We start from the raw sequence: 23,235 nt of genomic DNA on the forward strand, positions 1-23,235 counted from the left end.
TTTGTAAGGCTTTCCTCTTTCATCTTCCCCAACAGGAATCAATTTGGAAAAAACAACTAAAAGCATTTAAAAAATGTAGGAAACTGAGGATGGGCAAGCTCATTTTACAGTAGAGCACCTGAGCGGGGAAGGACACTATGAAAATCCACAGGACCAAGCCCTAAATCTACCCAGAGGTGTTTTGGAGGACATTAAAAATGCTGCCCAGAATGCTTTATTCCAAACACCGGATGGCACCACCCCATGAGGCAGAGTAGAAATTTTCCAAGGTAGAAATCCATTTTGATTTAGGTGAAACGTACATCTTTGAGCTGTCTGTAGCTTGCTGTTTAGTCTGACTGCCTGTTCTTTCGAAGAGCCTGTGCTTAGAAGGGCTAAGGACTGCTTCAGCCAAAGGACAAGAGATAAGAAGAGAGGAGAGCAGACAGAACATGGCAACCTGACCCAAGAGTTCTTTCTGAAGAATTAATAGCAAGTGTCACCGAGATCAGTGGAATGAATATGCATGAACCTATTGTGAAATACCATGCATATGTATTTGAGAGGGAGATAAAAAAGGACCTGAAGTTCCCTGAGGTATGCATGTCATTTTATGGGAAGGATTCCCACATGCGTCCCGAGCTGTAGTGAACATACCGGCGTTACAACTTTCACAAAAGTTGTGGAGCTTTGTTTATCTCCACAAAACATTATGGTGTGGCCAGCCAGGAGACCGTCTCTGTCTTCCCAGGGGCAGAAGGGATAGACGGTCCTCCAAGGCGCGCCCCGGGATTTTCCTGTGGAGACAGACAAGGACCTGCTGGTGTGCGGAGGATATGGTATGTATTGAGGGGCCCCCGGGGGAAAAGAGAGATAGGATGGCTGAATAAGTCACTCAGAGACGTCTGAGTGCTCAGCCTGTGCCTGCAGGCAGACCGGTCTGGGGTTCATTGTTCGATAGAGCGACCGCTAGTGACCCTGGGGGTGGGTCAAGTGAACCTGTGTGTGTGTGTGCCTGTGTTTGTGGTGTCCTGACACTGTATCATTGTATAGTTAATGCATTGTGTGGTTAATGTTAGCATGTTTGTAATCATGCAAGTGCATAGTGTACAAAAGAGAGTATATAGTATATGCATGGTGTACAAAAGAGAGTATATCTACAGTGCGGGGGTGGGGGTTTCTACCTGCGACTGAAGGGGCCGAGTGAGGCCTGAGGCGCCAGCCGGGGCAGGCTGTGGGGGCAGAGAGTGCCCTGCGGAGAAGTAGAACAAGTGGAGAAACGTCGGTGAGGATATTTATTGTGTTTAAAGGTGGTGATTTCTGTAGATTGGGCACATTTTAACCTTGAGAACGAGCTCAGGGAGTTCCTCTGCCCTGGTAGTTTAGACTTGATCTCTGGAATTTTACTGTGTGCTGTTATTTTGATAGTGTCCAGAGTGTGTGGGGACCAGAGAAAGCTGGTGTGGGTAAATGCTGTGTTGTGTGGAGAAAAGTGGGCACTTTGAGAGATATGCCCTTTCCCGGTGAATTTGTGTGGTTCTTCTCCCCACATTGTGATAATTTGATTCTCCGATTGTATAGTGGTGTTTGTGGAGATTTTAAGATTTTGTTTGCAACAAATGTAGCATTTTACACAGAAGAGCTACAGGATGGTGATTTACATTTAACCACGAACTGAAGGAATTCCAAGAATTCCCCGCCCCCAGCAATTCAAGCCCTGACTCTCCTGAATTTGAGATAAAGGGGGGAGTGTGTGTGTGCGTCTGTGTTTGTGGGCATATCAAAGTTTTTGCTGTAACAAGCACAGCCTTTTGCAAGGCAGTAAAGTGTCAGTAGAAACAATGCTTTAATTAGATTGTGCGGGAAGAGAACTAGAAAAGACTGAGATTTTGTAAAACAGAGTTTAGATAGAAGAGACGAATGAGTTTATAGGACTTCAGCTGGTAATCTAGTAAGTTTGGACTGAGAACAACCTGCCTTAGAAGTTAAGTGATAAACGCCAAACTGATAAATGGAATAGCCTGTAGGCAATTCCCAGAGCTTTTGGTGCATTGAGAGGCTGGCACCTTATGTGCAATGCAGAGTTTGTGAGAGGCACTGGTATTGCTGTTCTGTGCCTTAAGTGTAAATTGAAGGTTCCTGATCAAGCCAATTCAGAACCTGAGATCTTAAAGCTTATGTGTGGAGGATCACATCTGATACCTGCCACCTGGAGGTCTGTATGTGAAGAAAAACTGAGAAAAGACACTGTGAGGCTTGGGTGGAAACAAGATAGTATAAGGCAAAGGAGATAATGAGAACTAACCAGAGGAAAGAGGTTCCTAAACTAGCCCCTTTGGGAGGGACTAGGAGAAAGCTGCCAGTAGAGGCGGCTCAGAAAATAAAAATATTTATAATACCTTATTGCAGTTAATGCTGTTTTAAAATGGGAAGGTAACTAGGATAAGGTCCTGTATGTTGATGTGTTTTTTTGCTTTAAGAATTTACCCAGAATGGCAGAGTGACTGTGGGTTCAGAGTTCCCTCTGACCTACTGGTGTTAGCTCTTGAAAAAGAAAACAAAGCAAAGAGAAGGCAAATCAAATGTGTTGTTCAGCATGCAGCATAAGATAGCAATGTATGGAGTCATACAAAGTTTATCATACTGAAATGCAAAGCGATTATAACTCGCAAAATGAGTACATATGATTTATTAAAGGCTTCTCCTAAGGTAAGGGAAGAAAGGAAGACCTCCCCAAAATGGAAGAGGACTCAGGCTCCGAAGGTATACCCATTTGCACCCATCCCCCTCCTGGCAGTCCAATTTCATCCAGAACTAGGAGGTAACAGACCCCTCTGTGAGAGGCAGTGAGACCAGAAGAAAGGAAAAGGGTGGAAATTTGGTTGATACAGGGGCCATATATTCAGTTTTAAATAAAGCTTTAGTACCTGTGGAGAATGATTATGTTGTAGTGTGGGGAACAACTGGCCAGTTTGAGAAGGCATACTTTTGCAAACCTTTAAAGTAACATGTGTACTTAAAAGCTTTTGTATATGCCCAATTTGCTAAACATGCTCAAATGGAGAGGTTACTCTGGAGGTAAATAATATAAAGATGTTAGGCTTAATATTAACAGCCATTGAAATTAAGAAGGAAATTAGTAAAGAGATATTAGGACAAGTATTTTCAGGGGTATAGGCCTCTGCTGTACCAGGGAGGGTGAAGAATGCCCCCCCATAGTAATCAAGCTTAAAGAAGGAACACAACCAGTGAGAATTAAGCAGTACCCCCTGAAAAAAAGATAGAGAAGAAATCAGCCCAATAATTGATAGTACTGGATTGAGGGCTGTCAATAAGATAAAGAATTTATACCCTGTGGTAGCAAATCCATATACTTTACTAACTTATTTAACACCTGAGCTAACCTGGTTTACTGTTTTAGACCTGAAAGATGCCTTCTTTTGCCTCCCTATCCACGAAGCCAGCCAGAAAATTTTTGCATTTGAATGGGAAAGCCCTAAAAGCAGAGCAAAACACAGCTCACATGGTCCATGTGCCTCAAGGCTTCAAAATTCCCCCACTTTGTTTGAGGAACAACTTGCAAAGACTCAGAGTCCTGAGATGCTCCACAGGAAGAAGGAAGGCTGTTGCAGTATGTCGATGATCTTCTAGTAGCCACTCGGATGAGGGAAGCATGTGTGGCCTGGACGAAACAGAGATCTCCAGTGGACAAAGGAAGCCACACGGGTCTTTCACCAGCTAAAGAGTGCCCTCGTGTCAGCTCCAGCTTTGGGACTTCCAGATTAGAAATCAAAGAGAAGCAGTACACCACGATTGCCTGGAGACCATTGAAGCTACCTACTTCAGCTGCCCAGACTTAAAGGACACTCCTCAGGGTGATGCAGAGACCTGGTTCACTGACAAGAGTAGCTATGTTGCCAATAGAAAGCGACATGCTGGGTACGCAGTGACCACCTGCAGAGAGGTAATAGAATCCGGACCCTTACCAACAGGCACCTCTGTGCAGAAGGCCAAGATAATTGCCCTGACCCGTGCCTTAGAAATGGCAAAAGGAAAGAGAATAAATATCTACACAGACTCAAGGTATGCATTCGGAGTCGTGCATGCACATGGAGCCATCTGGAAGGAGAGGGGACTGCTGACCTCACAAGTAAAGAAGAAATAATCCGGCTGCTGGAAGCAGTTCAGCTGCCTGAAAAGGCATATTAACGCACACCAGAGAGTGAGCTTAGAATTGGAGGAAGGAAATGAGCTGGCGGATGGAGAGGCAAAGAAAACAGCAAAAGGTGAAATAATTATAGACTGATTTCCCTTGAAAGTAAGCCAGAATATAATAATAATAATGCTAATCAAAAGGGACATACAACCACAAGAGGTAGGCTACCATTGAAAAAAAGCTGGTAATCCCTTCCAATTTATTGTGGTCACTAGTAAGGGAAGAGCACTAGAAAACACACTGGAGCCTAACTAGTTAAAAGCTTTTATAAAGTGTGGCTCCTTTCCCAGAATGACCAAGGCTGCCAGTGTTACAGAGTGCATCAAAATGAAGTGTTGACTTTTAAGTAATAGTTTCCACAGGCTTTCTAGAATAAATATCTGATTGAAAGAATCACTGCCAAGAATTCATATGCCACTGTTACTCAGGTAAACCAACAGTGTGACCCTTGCCTCCAGACTAACCCCAAAAATACCCCCAGGCCGAAACTCGGTCAGATTGGGAGAGGCCATGGGCCTGGACAGCAGTGGCAAATTGACTTTTCAGAACTCCCAAGGAAAGGGGGGGTATCAGTATTTATTGGTATTGATAGATACATTTTCAGAGTGGCCAGAAGCATTCCCCACCAGAACTGTCAAAGCTCGAGAAGTGACCAGGGTATTATTATAAGAAATAATACCATGCTTCAGAGTTCCAGCCCCAATATCCTCGGACAGAGGATCACATTTCATTTCCAAAATAGTGTGACAGATTAGTAGCCACCTGGGCATAGATTGAGAACATCACACTCCATACCGCCCCAATCAAGCGGCCAAGTAGAGAAAATGAATCATTTGATTAAGCAGGAGATTGTAAGACTCAGGCAAGAAGTTAATCTACCCTGGCCCCAAGCTCTTCCACTGGCACTATTGCGAATTCGAACTAAACCTCAAGCTAAAGAAAAGCTGAGTCCTTTTGAAATGCTTTATAGAAGACCATATGGAATACAAAAGAGAATGTCCACCCACATTGGGGAGGTAACACTGGCCACCTACATGGTGGCTTTAAGCAAACAGCTCAGAGAATTGAGAAACACGTGGCTGGAACTCGGAGCAGAGAGCTAGATAGACCAGTACATAACATACAGCCTAGAGATTATGTATATGTTAAGCCTCTTGCAAAAAAGACTTTAGAACCACAGTGGGAAGGACCATTCCAGGTGCTTCTCACCACCGTCACCACAATTAAGATTAAGGAGCAGAATGCCTGGATCTATCACTCTCGAGTGCAGAAGGCCCCAGAAGAAGAAAGCCCCTTGGAGAGTGACACCAAGATACAATGAACTGAGACTAAAACTTAGGCAAAATAAGTATATTGCGGCCGGTAGTAATTTGTCATATCATTTACAGAATTGTTTTGTATAGAATTATAACTGGAGTCTTAGAATTAGAAAGTACCTCTATTCAAAGCGATGCTGAATAGCCTTAGTCCCAAGCTTTTAATCAGTATACTAGATCCATGGGAGAACTTTCTGAGATAAAAGATTTAAACCTATCCACTGTAATGATCCACGGAGATCAGCTATATGAAGAGCAGGAGTGGCAGAAACAGGAACTGTAGACACTTCAAGGGAGTTGCTAATGCAAATTAACATCTCAAAAATCCAACCAGCCTGCTTCTCTTTCCTAAAAACATCCTTTGAGGGCTGGACAACGTAGTTACAAAGACAGGTATACCTCAAGAGCAGAATAAGACAAAATCTAACTGAGATATTAGAGACAAGATTGAGAGTTTTAAATAGAATTGATTCAGAAAACTGTGCTTGTATATACTGGTAAAGGTTGTGTGTGCCTGAGAACTGCTTGTGCTGCTGTAAAAATTGATAACAACAATGTTATTTTGTCTAGCAGAAATCATTCTAATTTTTGTATTTGTAATTTTGTTTAGATTATCAGGTGTGATTTTTCGTACTTGGCCCCAGTGACATCCCACCAGTTGATTAAAACAAATGACACAATGTATCACAGACTGTCACCTACTCCTATTGGAATGGTTCTCACATTAGTAAAACAATTAAACACCAAAGATCTACTAGAAATCTTGAAAGAGATCCAAGAAAGCGGAAAGAAAACCTTAATTACTGTCCAACACGATACAAAAGAAATAACCAGAATTCTGCATAGAATAAAACAAAATGCAGATCATCACTAGTAAAATGTAATCTTTGAGTAGTCATCAACTGCAAATGGAATCTTTAATAAGCTTGTGTCATCCTATTGTAGTTTTGTTAATATTAGTTGGAGTAAATTTAGGGTTATCCTTTTTATTGTTAATTTAGAATTGGAGAATACTACAGCGAGTAGCTGTGTTAACCTCCTTATCAAACATACATGGTAAAGCACTAAAGCACGCTTATTGTCATAGGAATTTGCACGAAGTAAAAGAATTTACTTATTCCTTTTAGGAAAGGGGGGAATGAGGCAGAGTAGAAATTTTCCAAGGTAGAAATCCATTTTGATTTAGGTGAAATGTACATCTTTGAGCTGTCTGTAGCTTGTTGTTTAGTCTGACTGCCTGCTCTCTTGAAGAGCCTGTGCTTAGAAGGGCTAAGGACTGCTTCAGCCAAAGGACAAGAGATAAGAAGAGAGGAGGAGAGCAGACAGAGCAGGGCAACCTGACTCAAGAGTTCTTTCTGAAGAATTAATAGCAAGTGTCACCGAGATCAGTGGAATGACCCGCAACAAAGTTTTGCTGATATTCGTCAGAGCATTGATGAGACATTTATTAAATTCATAGACAGACTAAAAGACACTATTGATAAGCAAATTGATTGCCCAAGGGCTAGAGAAGAGCTGCTCAGTAAACTAGCAGTGTCCAACATGAAAGAGGATTGCAAGAAAATTACAAGAGCACTCCCTTCAGACCCTGAACCCACTATTCAACAAATGATGAAAGCCTGTACCTGTCTCACAACTACAGAACATATGGTAGCCCTGGCAGTCAGAAAAGGAGTAGCTGAAGCCTTTGGGGCACAATATAAACAAAATATCACATGCTTTCAGTGTGGTGAACTAGGCCACCTCAAGATGGAATGTGATAAAGACTTTTTGCAGAAACACCCCTCCACTGGTTGTCCCTCTGCTGCATGCCTAGACTGTAAAGAACATTTTAAACACTGTCTCCAGTTTCAATATCACCAGCAGGTCCAGCATCATCCGGCTTACCAGAAACACCAGGAAAACTTTCAGCAGAGTGAAGGGCAGCCCTGCGCAACAATACCAAATGCCAAGCCATTCGGTCCCTCTTTCCCTACCATCTCAGAAAGTCAAAGCACCAAGAGACTGTCTGCGATGATAAGAAATGATACAAATGATCTCCTCGAGCCAGGTCTTATGAGCTCTTGGAGAAATGTATCACACCCGAGATAGCTCTGCTACCTCAAATGGCATAAAATCAGCAGGATGGTAATTTGGCCTCCTGCTGGGTGAAGATTAGCCCCCGAGCAAGCTGCACAGTTGGGATAGCTCAGTCTTTTATGGGGACAGACTGCCCGAGAACCCAAGCAGCTCTCAGCTACTGGCAACCTTAGCAAGCATAAAGGATATCAGCTCTTTACTGATTATCAGCTCTTTGTGATTCCAGCTCTTTGCTTGCTAAGGTGCCTCAGGCAGGCTGGCAGACGCAGGGCAAGAAAGGAGAAGACAGTTCTGGCGTTCCACAGCGATGTCTTTATTGGGTGGTCTGTGAAGGGTTCCAGCAACAGCTCTTCTGACCAGAATGGGCTAAAACAGCCCATTATATAAAGTAAAGGGGGATCAGAAATCGTCCAATAGCAGGGGTTAAGGGGAGGTGACCTATGGGGTTACAGAGAGATAAGCTGGGTTCTGAAAGGTGGAAGAGAGGGGCTTCTTGCTATTCACCATGATCTTGGCATTTCCTATCTTTAGGCTTCTGCCCTCCACAGGGCCCTAGCAGGCCCTGTGCCTGCTACAGGATGGTTTCTGTGGTAGTGTTGGAACAGAAAAGTTTTTATAAAAGGCAAAATAACAAAGCTCTTTACAGAGAAAACCTGAGCCAGGGGCAAGAGGCTCTTGCTCCTCATAAAACACCCCACAAAAAGCAATTAGTTCCTATGCTCTCTTCTTTTTCTAGTAAATTGCTTAGGCGGGACCTTTTGGCTTCTGTCCAATTGGCTATCCTTAAGTTTTAGGTGAAGTCCCAAAGGTCCTATGAGGTGTCTTTTTACCTAACTGAGGAGAGAAACTTCTGGGCTTTTTTCCTTTTTAGGGAGACAAAGGATAATTTTGTCACTCTGTCAACAGGGGGCACATTCCTAGAAAGAAAGAGCTCTGACACTCAGAGATCTTCCAATATGTTCAGGCAAGGACATGACACATGCTGGTAAGCACCCTTTCCATACGGCTTGTTTTGCCTGGGTTCCCTTCAGCCACCACATGTGATATACTTTGCTGAAATAAAATCCTGCAAAAGGATCCTTCTGCCTCTCTTGCTGAGCCAGCTATGGTGAGTGTTGTGTATGGATCTGACTGCGTTGCCTGAATGTTAACCCAACCTGCTTTTCTACAGGAGAGCTTTGTTGGGAACAGATAATAGGCAGCAGTACTCACCATCTAACTCCCGCATTTTTGTAGTGCAACAAATTTGCAGCCACCTAGGCATTGATTGGGAACTTCATATTCCATACCACCCCTAATCAAGTGGCCAGGCAGAGAAAATTAACCATTTGATTAAGCAGCAAATTCTAAGACTGTGGCAAGAAGTTAAGCTACCCTGGCCCCAAGCTCTTCCACTGGCATTGTTGTGAATTTCAACCAAACTTAGAGCCAAAGAAAAGTTGAGCACCTTTGAAATGCTTTATGGGAGATCATATGGAATACAAAAGGGGATGTCCACCCACATTGGAGAGGTGACATTGGCCACATACATGGTGGTTTTAAGTAAACAGCTCAGAGAAATCGAAAAACATGTGGCTGGAACTCGGAGTAGGGAGCTAGATAGACCAGTACATAACATACAGCCTATAGATTATGTATATGTTAAGTCTCTTACAGAAAAGACTTTGGAACCACAGTGGGAAGGACCAATCCAGGTGCTTCTCACCACTTTCACCGCAGTAAGATCAAGGAGCAGAATGTCTGGATCTACCACTCTTGAATGAAGAAGGCCTCAGAACCCCTTTGGAAAGTGACGCCGGGAGACAATGAACTGAAACTGATAGTGGCGCCCTGGAAAATGCTAAGATAAACTCTGAAATGTTAAGCCTTGTGTTTTACCTGCGTAAGTAGTATAATTACTAGATGTGATGATTGTTTAGTAATTAAAATAATTATTGTATAATCATAAGAAGAACAATGAGAAACTGTATGTTCCTAGTCTAAGGTGGCCATGCTTGGCTGAAATCTATGTATACTATAGAACAATGTAAGTTTAATAATTAACATGAAAGTTATATAACGATAGAATATAAAAGCATATCCATCCCGAACCTATGTCGGAGTCAGATTTGGGTCTTTACCCCTGACACCCAGAGCTCTTCAATAAAAGCACCTGCATATAATCATTTCTCGTGATTATGTGTTCCTGAATGCTAACATTTTGGCGACCCAGATGGGACCCTGTGAGTGCTGCTGAGCGAATTCGTGACTCGATCACGCTCCAGCCGGCACCGAGGGATTCTCGGGGAGCCCATCGGCCGTGATCGCCTCTGCCGCTCACAACGTCCGCGGGAGAGAGGTAAGGTGCTTTTATTTTGGTTTGGGTGCCTGCCAGTAAGACGCAGCAAAAGCTATGCTTGGTTGGGCTAAGGAATTCCTGTGGTATTGCCTAGGCGCCGTCCGTAAGACAATCGCGAAAGCGTTGCTGGTTCGGCATTTGGTATTTTGGATGGAGAAACTCAAAGGAACTTTGGGCAGCAATGCCTCTATTCCACAAACTTCTCCTTTGAGGTGCTTATTAGCACATTGGAAACAGGGTAATTTGGGGGAAGAATTACATAAAGCTAAGTTGATTGATTATTGTAATACATGGTGGCCAGAATATATCTTGGAGAATGGCGAAAAATGGCCAAAATACGGGACTTTGCAATATAGCACCATTTCACAGTTAATGTCGTTTTGTAAGAAAGAAGGAAAATGGGATGAGGTTCCGTATGTTGATTTGTTTTTCTATTTATGGGAAAAGCCAGAATGGCAAGATGAATGTGGATTAATGGTGGTTAGAGCGTCTGCAAGTAATAAGTGCGGGGTTTGCGAGAAACGTTGTCTAAAACACTTGGCGTTGAAAGAAAGTCTGAGCAGGGAAAATTATGCAGATATTGATTTACAGGTAGCTCCAATAAGACCAAGGGAGCCCAGCCCTACCCCACCTGTTTCATCTGTCCCTATCCCACTGCCTTTCCATACCTCACCCAATCCTGAGCCTGTCTCATCTAGCACACCTTTCCCTCTTTTTTCTCCTCTCCCATCGTCATCTGATCCCTCTTCCTCGGAAGATGAGCAAAACTTAACTGTGATAGAAAGGAGGGGGAGGGATGCAAGTGAAAAAAATAGCAATGGTAATAAATCAGTAACCCCGGTAGCCCACAGAACCCGAAGCCGGTCAGAGCTTGCCCTGGTTGTGGAAAGAAAAGACATAGGCAGACAAAAACGGACCGTGATTGCCCCCTTGCGACAAGGTGTAGGAGCAGAAGGGCTAGTGTATGTAAAAGTGCCCTTTTCTCCTGCAGATTTAATTATTTGGAAACAGTCAGCTGGAACTTATAGAGAAAACCCTGATAAGGTGGCACGGGTAGTAAAAATGATCATGAAAACTCAGAATCCTGACTGGGATGATATACAAGTAATATGAGATACATTAATGGACTCCACAGAGAAAGAGATGGTACTTAAAGCAGCCCAAGAAAGGGCAAGGGAGGATATCAGAAACGGGCTCGTAACAGGAAATTTAGATCTCAATTTCCCAACTGAGGATCCAAAATGGGATCCTAATTTACTTTGTGATATGAGGAGACTACAGAAATACCAGGAGTGGATCCAAATAGGAGTTCAGAATCCTGTGCCCAAAAACATTAATTGGTCTAAACTATATGAGGTTCGTTAGGAAAAGAAAGAATCTCCCACTGCGTTTTTGGAGAGGCTTAAGGAGGCAGCAAGGAAATATACAGATCTCCAAATAGACACAGAACAAGCAAAGGTTCAGCTCGCTCTCATATTCTTGGGACAATCGCAAGACGATATTCGGAAGAAATTGCAAAAATTAGAAAGGGAGGAATTAAGGAATCTGGATAAGCTACTTGAGGTAGCCTGGAAGGTATATAATAATCGCGAAAGAGAAGATAGTAAAAGGCAACAGCAAAATCTTTTGGCAGTGATACAAGGAAAAGGTAACCCAAACTTCAGGGGATGTGGCAGAGGTAGTCGTGGTAGAGGACGACTTATGCAAGGGTTAAGCCTAAATCAATGTGCGTATTGCAAGCGGGAGGGGCATTGGAAGAGAGAGTGCCCAAACAACCCAAACAACCGGTTTCACCAGGGCAATCAGTTCCAGCAGGAAAACATTGCCAAGGCAATGGTGTTAGGTGAATATAACAGCTGACTAGATGTGGAACCCGTAAAACAGGTTAAAGAACCTGTCATAACTATACAGCTAGGGCATAAGGAAGTCAAATTTCTAGTGGATACTGGGGCTACCTATTCCATGCTGAATGATCTACAAGGAAAAATTGGAGATAAGCAAACAACAATCATTGGGGCTACAGGGAAGGAGGAAAATTGGCCATTCTTGCAACCCCTAGATTTGTGTTTTGGGAACAAGACTTTAACGCATGAATTCCTATATGTACCTGAGTGTCCAATTCCGCTTTTAGGGAGGGATCTGCTGGCGAAACTTGATGCGGTAATAACCTTTGAAAAAGGGGAACTTGTAATGAAAATACCTGAATCAAAGATGGGACAGATTTTAATGATCAAAGAAAAACCAGTTCCCTCTATCCCTAGGGAGGTAGATGATGCAGTGATTCCTTCTGTATGGGAAACGGATATACCAGGGAAATCTAAATTGGCACAACCAGTGCATGTGGAGTTAAAGGAAGGGGCAAGGGCTGTACAAATCAAACAGTATCCCATAAAACCAGAAGCATGGCAAGGAATAGTAAAGACTATTGAGAAATTCTTGAAGTACCAAATTTTAGAAGAATGTGAATCAGAATTTAACACACCAATATTGCCAGTAAAGAAACCAAATGGTGAATATAGATTAGTGCAGGATTTGAGAGCAATAAATAAAATAACAAAAGACATTTATCCAGTGGTAACAAATCCCTACACATTGCTAACATCCGTAAAGGAGATATATAAATGGTTTACTGCAATTGATTTAAAAGATGCCTTTTTCTGCATTCCCCTTGACAAAGAAAGTAGGAAACTGTTTGCCTTTGAGTGGGAAAACCCAGGGAACAAAAGAAAGACCCAGCTCACCTGGACACGATTACCACAAAGATTTAAGAACAGTCCAACCTTATTTGGAAACCAACTGGCAAAGGAGCTGGAAATTTGGACCGAAAATGGGCAAGTACCAAGAGACCAATACCTATTGTTGCAGTATGTTGATGATATACTAATAGCTACAGAAGAAAAAGCAACCTGTATAAAGCTAACCACTGAGATTTTAAATTCACTGGGAATGGGAGGTTACAAAGTATCCAGAGGAAAGGCACAAATTGCGCAACAGACTGTGATCTACCTGGGATGTGAAATTTCACAAGGGCAATGAAAACTAGGTACTAACCGTATCCAAGCTATCTGTGCTATTCCAGAGCCCCAGAACTTACATGAGCTGCGAGTCTTCCTCAGGATGGCAGGATGGTGTCGCCTATAGATCATGGACTATGGACTGATTGTGAAACCCCTGTACGAAGCTCAGAAGATGCAGCCATTCACCTGGGGCAAGCCACAGAAGGAAGCCTTCCTAAAACTAAAAGGGGCACTGACGACTGCTCCAGCATTAGGGTTACCTGATCTGTCTAAAGATTTTCAGCTGTTTGTACATGAAAGGCTACGCCTAGCACTAGGAGTCCTGACCCAACGTCTGGGAAGTTGCAAAAGGCCGGTGGGCTACTTTTCCAAACAACTTGACAACATAAGTGCGGGGTGGCCTCCATGTCTGCGGGCAGTCGCAGCCACCGTGATGCTGATACAAGAAGCCAGGAAGCTTACTATGGGAAGGCACATAGATGTCTATGTACCACACATGGTAACCACTGTCTTAGAACAGAAGGGGGGCCATTGGCTATCTCCAAGCAGGATGATAAAATTCCAGGTAGTCCTGACTGAGCAGGATGATGTCACATTAAAAACAACTAACCTTTTGAATCCAGCTTTGTTCCTAGGTACCACAATTGAAGAAGGCCCATTGGAACATGACTGTGTAGAGGTAATAGAGTACACCTATTCAGCAAGAGAAGACTTGAAAGACGTCCCACTAGAGCAGCCGGAGTGGGAGCTATTTACAGATGGGAGCAGCTTTGTGGAAAACGGAACCAGATACGCTGGATATGCAGTAACAACAGTCAGCACAGTAGTGGAAGCAAAGGCATTACCACCAAATACATCTGCCCAGAAGGCAGAACTGGTTGCTCTAACCAGAGCACTAGAATTAAGTGAAGGGAAAAAGGTAAATATATGGACTGACTCAAAATATGCCTTTGGGGTGGTGCATGTACACGGAGCACTGTGGAAAGAAAGGGGATTATGTCTTCTCGAGGTACGCACATTTAACACCAAGATGCAGTCCTACAATTGATAAAGCAGTACAAAAACCTGAGCAAGTGGCAATTATACATTGTAAAGCACACCAATCAGGAAACTCCAAAATCTGTGAAGGAAATCGAAAGGCAGACTGGGCAGCCTGGCAAGTTTCTCGAGAGGTGCAAACAAGAATGGCATTGATACCTTCAAAGCTCAATATATCCCAATTTAATCTGCCTCCAAAACCAAGACATTCAGTAGAAGATGAGAGACTGGCACGTTCACTAAATGCACAAAAGAACTCGGAAGGATGGTATTTGATTGCACAAGGACAAATAGTGGTACCCGCCTTGATAATGAGAGAAGTTCTACAAATTAAACATAACCAATGTCATTGGGGTGCAGAGGCATTGGTAAAATTGCTAAAGCAGAATTTAATTTCGGTATGCATGTTAACAATGGCAAAATCAGTCATGTCAAAATGTGATATCTGCTTGAAAAACAACCCAGTGGCTAGGCGACAGGCACAGCTAGGAAGAATTCGGATAGGAATAGAGCCAGGAGACTACTGGCAGGTAGATTTCGTAGAATTGCCAAGAACTCGAGGATACAAATACCTGTTAGTAGGGGTTGACACATTTTCCGGATGGCCAGAAGCCCTTCCCTGTCGCACAAACCAAGCAAAGGAAACAGTTAAGTGGTTACTACAGGAAATTATTCCCAGGTTCGGGGTACCCCTAGGGGTATCATCAGATAGGGGGCCCCATTTCATAGCTACAGTAGTAAAAGAAGTAAGTAGATTGCTGGGGATAACTTGGGACCTCCACACACCGTGGAGACTCCAGTCAAGTGGACAGGTAGAGAGGATGAATCAGACACTAAAAAGGCAAATCAGTAAAATATGCCAAGAAGCCAAGCTGCAGTGGCCCCAGGCTTTGTCAATAGCACTGTTGAGGATTAGGATAAAACCTAGGAGCGGGATGTCAGTCAGTCCTTATGAGATATTGTATGGGAAACCATATGAATCTCCTGAGCCTAACCCTAATGTACACGTTACAGGAAAACAGGAAGTGTATAATTATGTTCTGTCTCTTGGGAAAACTTTAGCTCGGCTCCGGAGCATCCTTGTGTGGAATAGACCAATAACTCTCGAGAACCCAGTTCATAACATACTTCCAGGAGACGAGGTGTACATTAAAAACTAGAACGAAGAACCGCTGAAAGAAAAGTGGTATGGATCCTATCAGGTACTGCTGACCACCTTTACAGCAGTGAAAGTAGCCGGTGTGGACCCCTGGATTCACTATACCCGAGTGAAGAAAGTCCATCCTGGATCATAGACTGTGTAAACTGTGGAACCAAGACTGCAGATAAGATGTGTTTAATTACTTTGAGAATGCTATTAGTAATTGTGCTAATGTTATGGTCATTAACATCTTTGGCATGTGGGATGCAAAAAGATCAACTAACCACTCTTCATTCTAGAATGAAGAGAGAGGCAGAAACACAAGTGATAAAAATTTCTAATGCAGTTCGAGCTGAGAATGTAATGATTGGATTAGTCAAAGATTTTGCCAAAATACAAAACACCAGTAGAATAACTGCCTGTCTGCCAATACCAAAGGCAGCAGGAGACCCAGTAAATTGGGGAATCATAACATCAAAACTACCTGAAATACAAAAGAACAAAACAATTGCATGCAAACAGGTACTCGAACCGAGACAGGTGGTCAAGGAAACTTGGGAGAAAGTAGGAACATGGATGAGACCTATGAGCCAGAAAGACTGTATTCTAAGTGATGGCATACTAGGAACCCCTATGGGACAGTCGGGAGGCATCACACAATGGCAGTGCTATTTGCTACACTATAAAAAGATCATAGAAAATGTTACAGAAACCACTCTGGTATGGAAGTGTGAGGCCGAGGATCAGAAAGATCAGATAGAGCCTTGGGACAGTGCGTGGTCTGTGAGTATACTTCAAAAATTCCAATATATGGCAAACACCCCTTGGTGTATTAAGTGGGAAGGTTCTGAGAGTGAAACACATCCAGCAGTAACATACACTGCCACTAGTAGCAGAACGTGGGCAGACAAAGTAAGTTGGTGGGCATGCAATAAAACTTATGACTGCACTTCTGATGATGCAGAGATAAAACAGATGCCACCCCAGGCAATAGCCCTACAGATTGGTTGTGCTTGCAGAGAGATCAAACATAAACAAGGCAAAATGAATTATAAAGTGATTATAGGATGTACCAGGAGTACAATTAAAAGTCCAGGACAATTTGTATGGGCAACAAGCGATGGTACCTGGACAACACATCTGCCTGTAGATGGGAAAGAAAAGGAAATTACTTTGGGCCTCCCAACCTTATGTCCAATTTGGAAAAAGTCCCCATTTAATGGAAAACATGAACTTCTGCAGATAAGAGCAAGACGAGAAGTTCTAGACAATGAAAATCCAGATAACACTTGGCAAGAACCCTCTAGTGGAGTGAAACTTGGGTGGGCCCTAGAGTCTTTGCTCGGTCCTATAGCAAACTATCAGAGTAGAGAGATGCTGTACAAACTTACAGGCCGAGTAGATAGACTAGCAAGAATCACCCGGGAAGGATTTAAAGAATTAAACGTACAATTACAAGCCACCCCAAAAATGACTTTACAAAATCGATTAGCCTTAGATTTGTTACTCCTGAAGGAGCATGGAGTATGTGGGTTTTTAAAGGGACGAGTTAATCATTGCTGCGTTCACATCCCAAATGTAACTGCAGATGTAGAATATGACATCAGTCAGTTGAAACAAATAGAGCATGAGGCACAAGAAGAGCAAAAGGATTTGACTACAAGCTGGTTAGGAAAAATCTTTAAAGGGTTAGGGTGGAATGTGAGTTCATGGATTAAATCTATCATTGAGAGTGTGATAATCTTACTAATTGTATTCTTAGCAATTTGGTTAGTTTACAGCATTTTAAGGAGAGAAATACAGAAGAAAACGTCCTGGAACCAGAAAATAATAAAGGCACTGACACGAGATCCACGCCCACTATCTTCTGGTTCTCCAGCCCGTGATAGCATCCACGACAACTTTTACATCAACCCTGGATTTGAAGAACATCAAGCATAAATTGAGAAGTAAAGGACTGTATCAAGTGAAAACATTTACACCTATAGTGAAGTGAAAATGCTTTCAAAGGGGGGATAATGATAGTGGCGCCCTGGAAAATGCTAAGATAAACTCTGAAATGTTAAGCCTTGTGTTTTACCTGCGTAAGTAGTATAATTACTAGATGTGATGATTGTTTAGTAATTAAAATAATTATTGTATAATCATAAGAAGAACAATGAGAAACTGTATGTTCCTAGTCTAAGGTGGCCATGCTTGGCTGAAATCTATGTATACTATAGAACAATGTAAGTTTAATAATTAACATGAAAGTTATATAACGATAGAATATAAAAGCATATCCATCCCGAACCTATGTCGGAGTCAGATTTGGGTCTTTACCCCTGACACCCAGAGCTCTTCAATAAAAGCACCTGCATATAATCATTTCTCGTGATTATGTGTTCCTGAATGCTAACAAAACTAAAACATACTTGGGCAAAATGAATATATTGCGGCTGGGAGTAGTTAGTAATTTCATTTGCAGAATTGTTCTGTGTGTAATTGCAATTGAAGTCTTTGTATTAGAAGGTACCTCTATCCAAAACTGCTGAATGGCCTTGGTTCTAAGCCTTTATTTGGTTCACTGGATCCATGGGAAAACATTCTGATGTGAAAGATTTAAACCTATCAACTGTGGCAATGCATGGGTGTCGGGTATATGGGAAGCAGGAGTGGCAAGAACGGAAACTGTAGACACTTCAAGGTATCAAAGGAGAAGAAATAAGGGTAGGATGCTGGATGATCAATGGGACCACCCATTAGAAAGCATATCAAATTAGTGTTTCAGCTTTTCCTACACACAGGCACTGGGAGGTTTGTGATGGCCCAAGTGAATCAGATTGTTGGTATAATTTCACATTAATACAGTCTGTAGAGGTGACCTGTCTTTGGGCTCATGATGCTATCAGACTCCTATTCAAATTTAAAATAGATGCTCTATCTCTTACAACAGCAGGACCTCATACAACTCACACCAGTACTCAAGCAGCTCAAACCCAAACCAAACTTAAACCTAAGGTCTATGAAATAAGCCTATATGCAATAAGGAATATGGGTCAACAACAACTGTTGTTTAATCCAGAGTGGTCTCTCAAGCATGTCAAATTGCTGATGCAAATCAACATATCAGAAGTCTAAAAATGCGGGTGTTGAATGGTGGGTGTTACTGCCTATTATCTGTTCCCAACAAAACTCTCCTGTAGAAAAGCAGGTTGGGTTAACATTCAGGCAATGCAGTCAGATCCACACACAACACTCACCACAGCTGGCTCAGTGAGAGAGGCAAGAAAAGCTCCTTTTTGCAAGGTTTTATTCCAGCGAAGTATATGACATGTGGTGGCTGAAGGGAACCCAGCGAGAAAGATAGGTCAACCATGTGGTGCAGGCAGCTTAAGAAGGGGAAGGGGTGGGGGGCAGAGCTAAGGGCAGGGCAAAGGGGATTGGTCTCCAGGGGAGGGGGGGCAGCCACCAGTGGTACCAAGCCAGTGAGGGGACAGGGAAAGTGGTAACCAGGGCAAGTTGCAACACAGAAGTCCATGTGGGAGTCTGTCTTTTTCCCCCAGGAGGACTAACTCTATGGTAAGTAGTCACTGCCATTGCCAGGGCAATGGACTTGGGAATTGACTAAAAGGAGAGAGTTCATGGGATGCTACAGCAATCCAACCAGCCTGCTCCTCTTTCCTGAGGACATCCTTCAAGGGCTGGACAATGTGGTTACAAAGATGAATACACATCAGGAGCAGAATAAGAAGAGATTTAACTGGGATATTAGGGACAGGATTGGGAGTTTTAAAGAGAATTGACTCAGAAATATTAATTAACAAGTTGGCCACTGCAACAAGTGATCTAACAAAACTAGAACAGCCCCTGCAGTCATCTTTATTGGCATTAGGGACTAGTGAGTGGAAGATTTCAAAAATGCTACTGAAATGGGAAAAGGCCAGGGACCAAGACCACAAGTTAATAGTAGAGGCGCTTAGTATGGTTCAAGATAATGTGACCTTAGCTTTCAGTTGTACACAAGCACAGTTATGGATGCAGGTAACAGCAACTTTGATCATATGAGAAGGGGGTGAAGGTGATTTTCCAGTTGAGATCTGAAAGATTATTTGGGATAAGGTGACTCATTTCAAAAGAAAGTTCCAATCTTGGTGGACTATGGTAAATTTTTCCTATGATCCTGCTTCTAATGTGTCCACTGCCTTTGTGCTTACCATACGTAATGCCACTCTTTATGTTATCCACCCCATAATTGCATTAGGATTAAACCATGGGAAAATGGTGCTTTATCTCTCGGAACATAGAGTATGAGCACAATAGATGAATGAGAAGTGGCAAACAGTAAACTTAGAATCTTGTGCTACCCGGGAACAACTAGGATTCATCTGTGAAAGCAATACTATTAATGCCCAAGATGTGCGTCTTGACATCGAACAAAGTATTTGCCACTTCGAGATTCATCCAGTCACTAATCAGAAAACTGTGCATGTATACATTGGTAAAGGTTGTGTATGTTTAAGGACTGCTTGTACTTTTGAAGAAATTGATAACAAGAGTGTAGTTTTGCCTAGTAGAAATCATTCTAATATTTGTATTTGTAATTTTGTTAAGATTATCAGGTGTGATTTTTCGTATTTGGCACCAGTGATATCCCACCAGCTGATCAGAAACAATAACACAATGTATCACAGGCTATCACATACTCCTATTGGAATGGACCTTAAATTGGTAAGACAATTAATTAGACACCAAGACCTAATTGAGATTTTGAGGAAGATCCAGAAAAGCAGAGAAAATATTCTAATTACAGTCCATCTTAACACAAGAGAAATAAGCAGAATTCTGCAAAGAATAAAACAAGATGCAGATCATCACCGGTGAGATGTAATCTTTGGATGGTTACCAACTGCAACTGGGATTTTCAATACAGTTGTGCCACCCCATTGTACTTTTATTGATATTAGTTGGAGTGAGTTTAGGGTTATCTTTTATAGTGCTAATCTGGAATTGTGTGCTTACAAAAAGGTCTGCAGAGAGAACAAAGGAGACTTAAGGGTACTTACAAAGGAATGCAACCATCCAAGCTGAAGAGAGATAAGAAGAGGACCCCCCCCTCCTCTGCGCCCCCCCGACCTTGAGACTGAATCAGACAGAAAAACTGAATCTGGGTTATAAACACCACATTACAACTACATGACTGAAAAACTGCACAGGCTCATAAAATTGATAAGACAGTTTATTGCATATGCATATGTATATGTCTTATGCATATGCAACAGGTTAGGAGATAAAGTAGACCTGGAAATATTCAGGGGTGCACATGTCCTTGGGGAGCATGCATCCATGCAGCGCTGAAATAAATCATAATGGCTTTACAGCTTTTACAAATTGTGGAGTCTTTCCACAAATCATACATGAATATGCTAATGAAGTAAACGGACTCTTTGGACCTTGTGGACTCTGAAGAAGTGTCTATGGAGTGAAAAAGTGGGACGCCCAGTTGGAGACCCCCATGGCTGGACCACGGTGGGAGAGGGGTCGGAGGACAGCCCCAGAGAGTCAGAAAACGGCTCTAGGACAAAATTGTTTACGCTTCAGTGGAACACCATAAAAGGTGAGCAGCTAGGGGCTGGAGAATATGGAAGGGGCTCTCAAAAGAAGAGCAGGCCACTCTAAGAGTCTTCCAGCATATACTCTCTAAGAGAGAGGTTAAATATGACCGAGATGTCCTGAAATGATTATTAAGGTGGGGTCAGGAGAAAGAATTTTTTGCCACCCCCAAAAGTGTATTCGACACCCCCGAGTGGGAAAAGCTTGGAATGGCCCTTTGGGATGCAGTGAGTGATGGGTTAAAAGAAACCAAGGGGCTTAGCACAACTTGGAAACTCATGATAAAGGTGCTGAAACAGTTAAAAGCAGAGAGAACAGCCTCAGCAGGGGCGGCAGAAGTCCTAGAGCCAGACGGCCCTGTGGTGGTCTTCCTGGCATTTGCATGAGTTTTTTGGGGGGAGGACCCAGTTATACCCCTACCTTTTGCACCTGCAGAACCAGAGCTGCAGGCGCAAATGGCAGTCTCAAAAAGTGAAAATGCAGTCCTACAGCCTGCATCAGAAACGGAGAAAATGGAGGTGAATGTGCTGCTCCCTCCTCTGGCACCAGGTTTTCCCATGGGGATGCCCTGTGGTATCCCCTGAGAAGTTAAAAATAGCAGCAGCGGGAGCAAGTATTTCCCCCACTACCTTCTTTGCCACCTGACTCACCACTGCCTGGTCAACGCGGCCATACAAATGCACAGGGCAGCTATTCCAGCTATTCAAATGCAAAAGCTTGTGCCACTTTGAGAAGGAGAGAGTGCAGCGGGAGCAAGAGGCAGCCCATGCTGGCTCCGCAGCCCGGCTAGCTCAGGCACGGGTTGAGATGTTATAGATACATATTATAATATTGTCTTTTTGAAAATATTAAAATGGATTCTATATGTATAACATTTAAATAACTTTGTTATAAAGATATAGTTTTTATTTCTGTTGTTATTTAAGCTTAGACATAGTAGTGAAATAGCTGATATAAGTATGCCTGTGTTAAAATGCCTGCTTGGATGGGATAGCATCCAATGAACATAGGATGAGGACACCTGCTACAGATATGCCAACTATCAGCACTCACTGCCTGAAGAAAGCATGGCCCAAGGCCCAAACTGGAAGTGATAAAGAGAAGGAGCCAAAATTACAGCCAAGAAAAATACATGCTCTAAAAAGGCAGACCCAAGGAGGGGCCATGCAAAATAGTTCCTGGAATGTCGGAACTCAGGACATCCCTTTGAGAGTCCGGAGTTGCCGGGACCCCTGCCAGGGGGCTCAGAGACCCTGGCACACAGCCCAGAACACCAGTGGGTTCAATTACGTACCATGGAGCAAATTGCCACCTTTACATGAAGACTTAAAAGCCACAGCAGTTTAAATAGTGTAATAATAAAGTTATCACAGGCTGTAAATATAGGTTTTGGGATTTGTAGTATAGGGGTTTTTGGGGACAAGATGGAGGGATTTGGGCGTGTCTAGCCTTTCTTCTTCTTCTTCTCTATCTCCATGTGACGTTAGGATGCTTGTATCCCCATTCGTGTGTGTTATTTATGCTGGATGTTATGTTCTGTGCCTTTAAGACTGGCTCTGCAGAGTGAGAGTTTTGTTTTTGGGCCTCTTATCAGCCACTTGGCGGGACATACAGATAGTACAGTACATAGTGCTGTTTTTTGCTTTTTGCCCTGCTTTTCGCTTTGCTCTTGCTTCTGCTTTGCTTCTGCTTGCTCTTGCTTTCTGCTTCTTCTCATTAGTTAATTTAGCTAAACAGTCCAAATTTCTTCCTGAACTGTTTCTCCTTTCCTGTTTGGACCTACCCGAATTTGCTCGGGACTGGGACCTGGGAAACACCGAGAGAGAGTTTGCATCTTGTGGTTGCAGCAGCTGCCCCAGCGCCGGACGGACTGATAACAGAGCGACCACCCCCAAGAGAGACTTTTTGAATTTGTCATCTTTTTCAGAGCGGTGAAAGAGTGGTGTCATCCGGTATTGTTCATTTTGTGTGCTGGGGGGTGCTGTGCCTGTTAAATAAACAGGTTCTTTCCACTTCTCTCTGAGGAAATTCTTCCCGAACCGGTTGGGGGGAGGGGCCTTGTGGGTTTGCTTTCTGGAGGGGCCCCCTTTTTGGGGATTCTCTCCCAATTTTGCCCTAAACCAGGACACTCCATCTTCAGTGGTGATGTTGGCACTTTTAGATTGGTTTAGACTAGAAACTCACTGTCTAACATAGGTGATAGGTATTGGAAAATAATTGTAAACATGTTACACGTAGTTTTTAGTATATAAAGATAACACCGCCCAGGGGGCAGGCAGAGTGCCTCTGACTGTCCTGCTGAGTGGACCTTGGCAGGACAGGAGAAAGAATTTTATACATGAGGTATAATAAACAATTCCGAGACCAAAAACTGAAGAGCCTCGACTCATCCTTTGAGTGGGGGCTGAAGCAGAGACTTTTAACACAAGTCAGGGTGGCAAAACCCAGCAACCTTCTGACACTGGAATATGTAAACTAGTTTATGGATATGCATAAGGGTCTATGAATATGCAACGGGC

At 42.9% G+C, this 23,235-nt stretch overlaps 2 protein-coding genes across 2 annotated transcripts; both read left to right on the plus strand.

Moving 5' to 3' along the window:
- Window positions 1–13,072: 13,072 nt before the first annotated feature.
- On the plus strand, window positions 13,073–15,356 carry LOC132341448 (uncharacterized). Its single transcript, XM_059873035.1, has one exon. The coding sequence runs from the start codon at window positions 13,073–13,075 to the stop codon at window positions 13,991–13,993; it is 921 nt and encodes a 306-aa protein (XP_059729018.1). The 3' UTR covers window positions 13,994–15,356.
- Window positions 14,130–15,356, plus strand: LOC132341447 (uncharacterized). Its single transcript, XM_059873034.1, has one exon. The coding sequence runs from the start codon at window positions 14,130–14,132 to the stop codon at window positions 15,141–15,143; it is 1,014 nt and encodes a 337-aa protein (XP_059729017.1). The 3' UTR covers window positions 15,144–15,356.
- Window positions 15,357–23,235: the final 7,879 nt, after the last annotated feature.

The sequence above is a fragment of the Haemorhous mexicanus genome, chromosome W (genome assembly GCF_027477595.1).
Source record: "Haemorhous mexicanus isolate bHaeMex1 chromosome W, bHaeMex1.pri, whole genome shotgun sequence".
Lineage (NCBI taxonomy): Eukaryota > Metazoa > Chordata > Aves > Passeriformes > Fringillidae > Haemorhous > Haemorhous mexicanus.

Excerpts from the sequence above, each read along its gene's own strand:
- LOC132341448 (XM_059873035.1), top strand. The coding sequence starts at position 13,073 with ATGGACTATGGACTGATTGTGAAACCCCTGTACGAAGCTCAGAAGATG.
- LOC132341447 (XM_059873034.1), top strand. The coding sequence starts at position 14,130 with ATGGCATTGATACCTTCAAAGCTCAATATATCCCAATTTAATCTGCCT.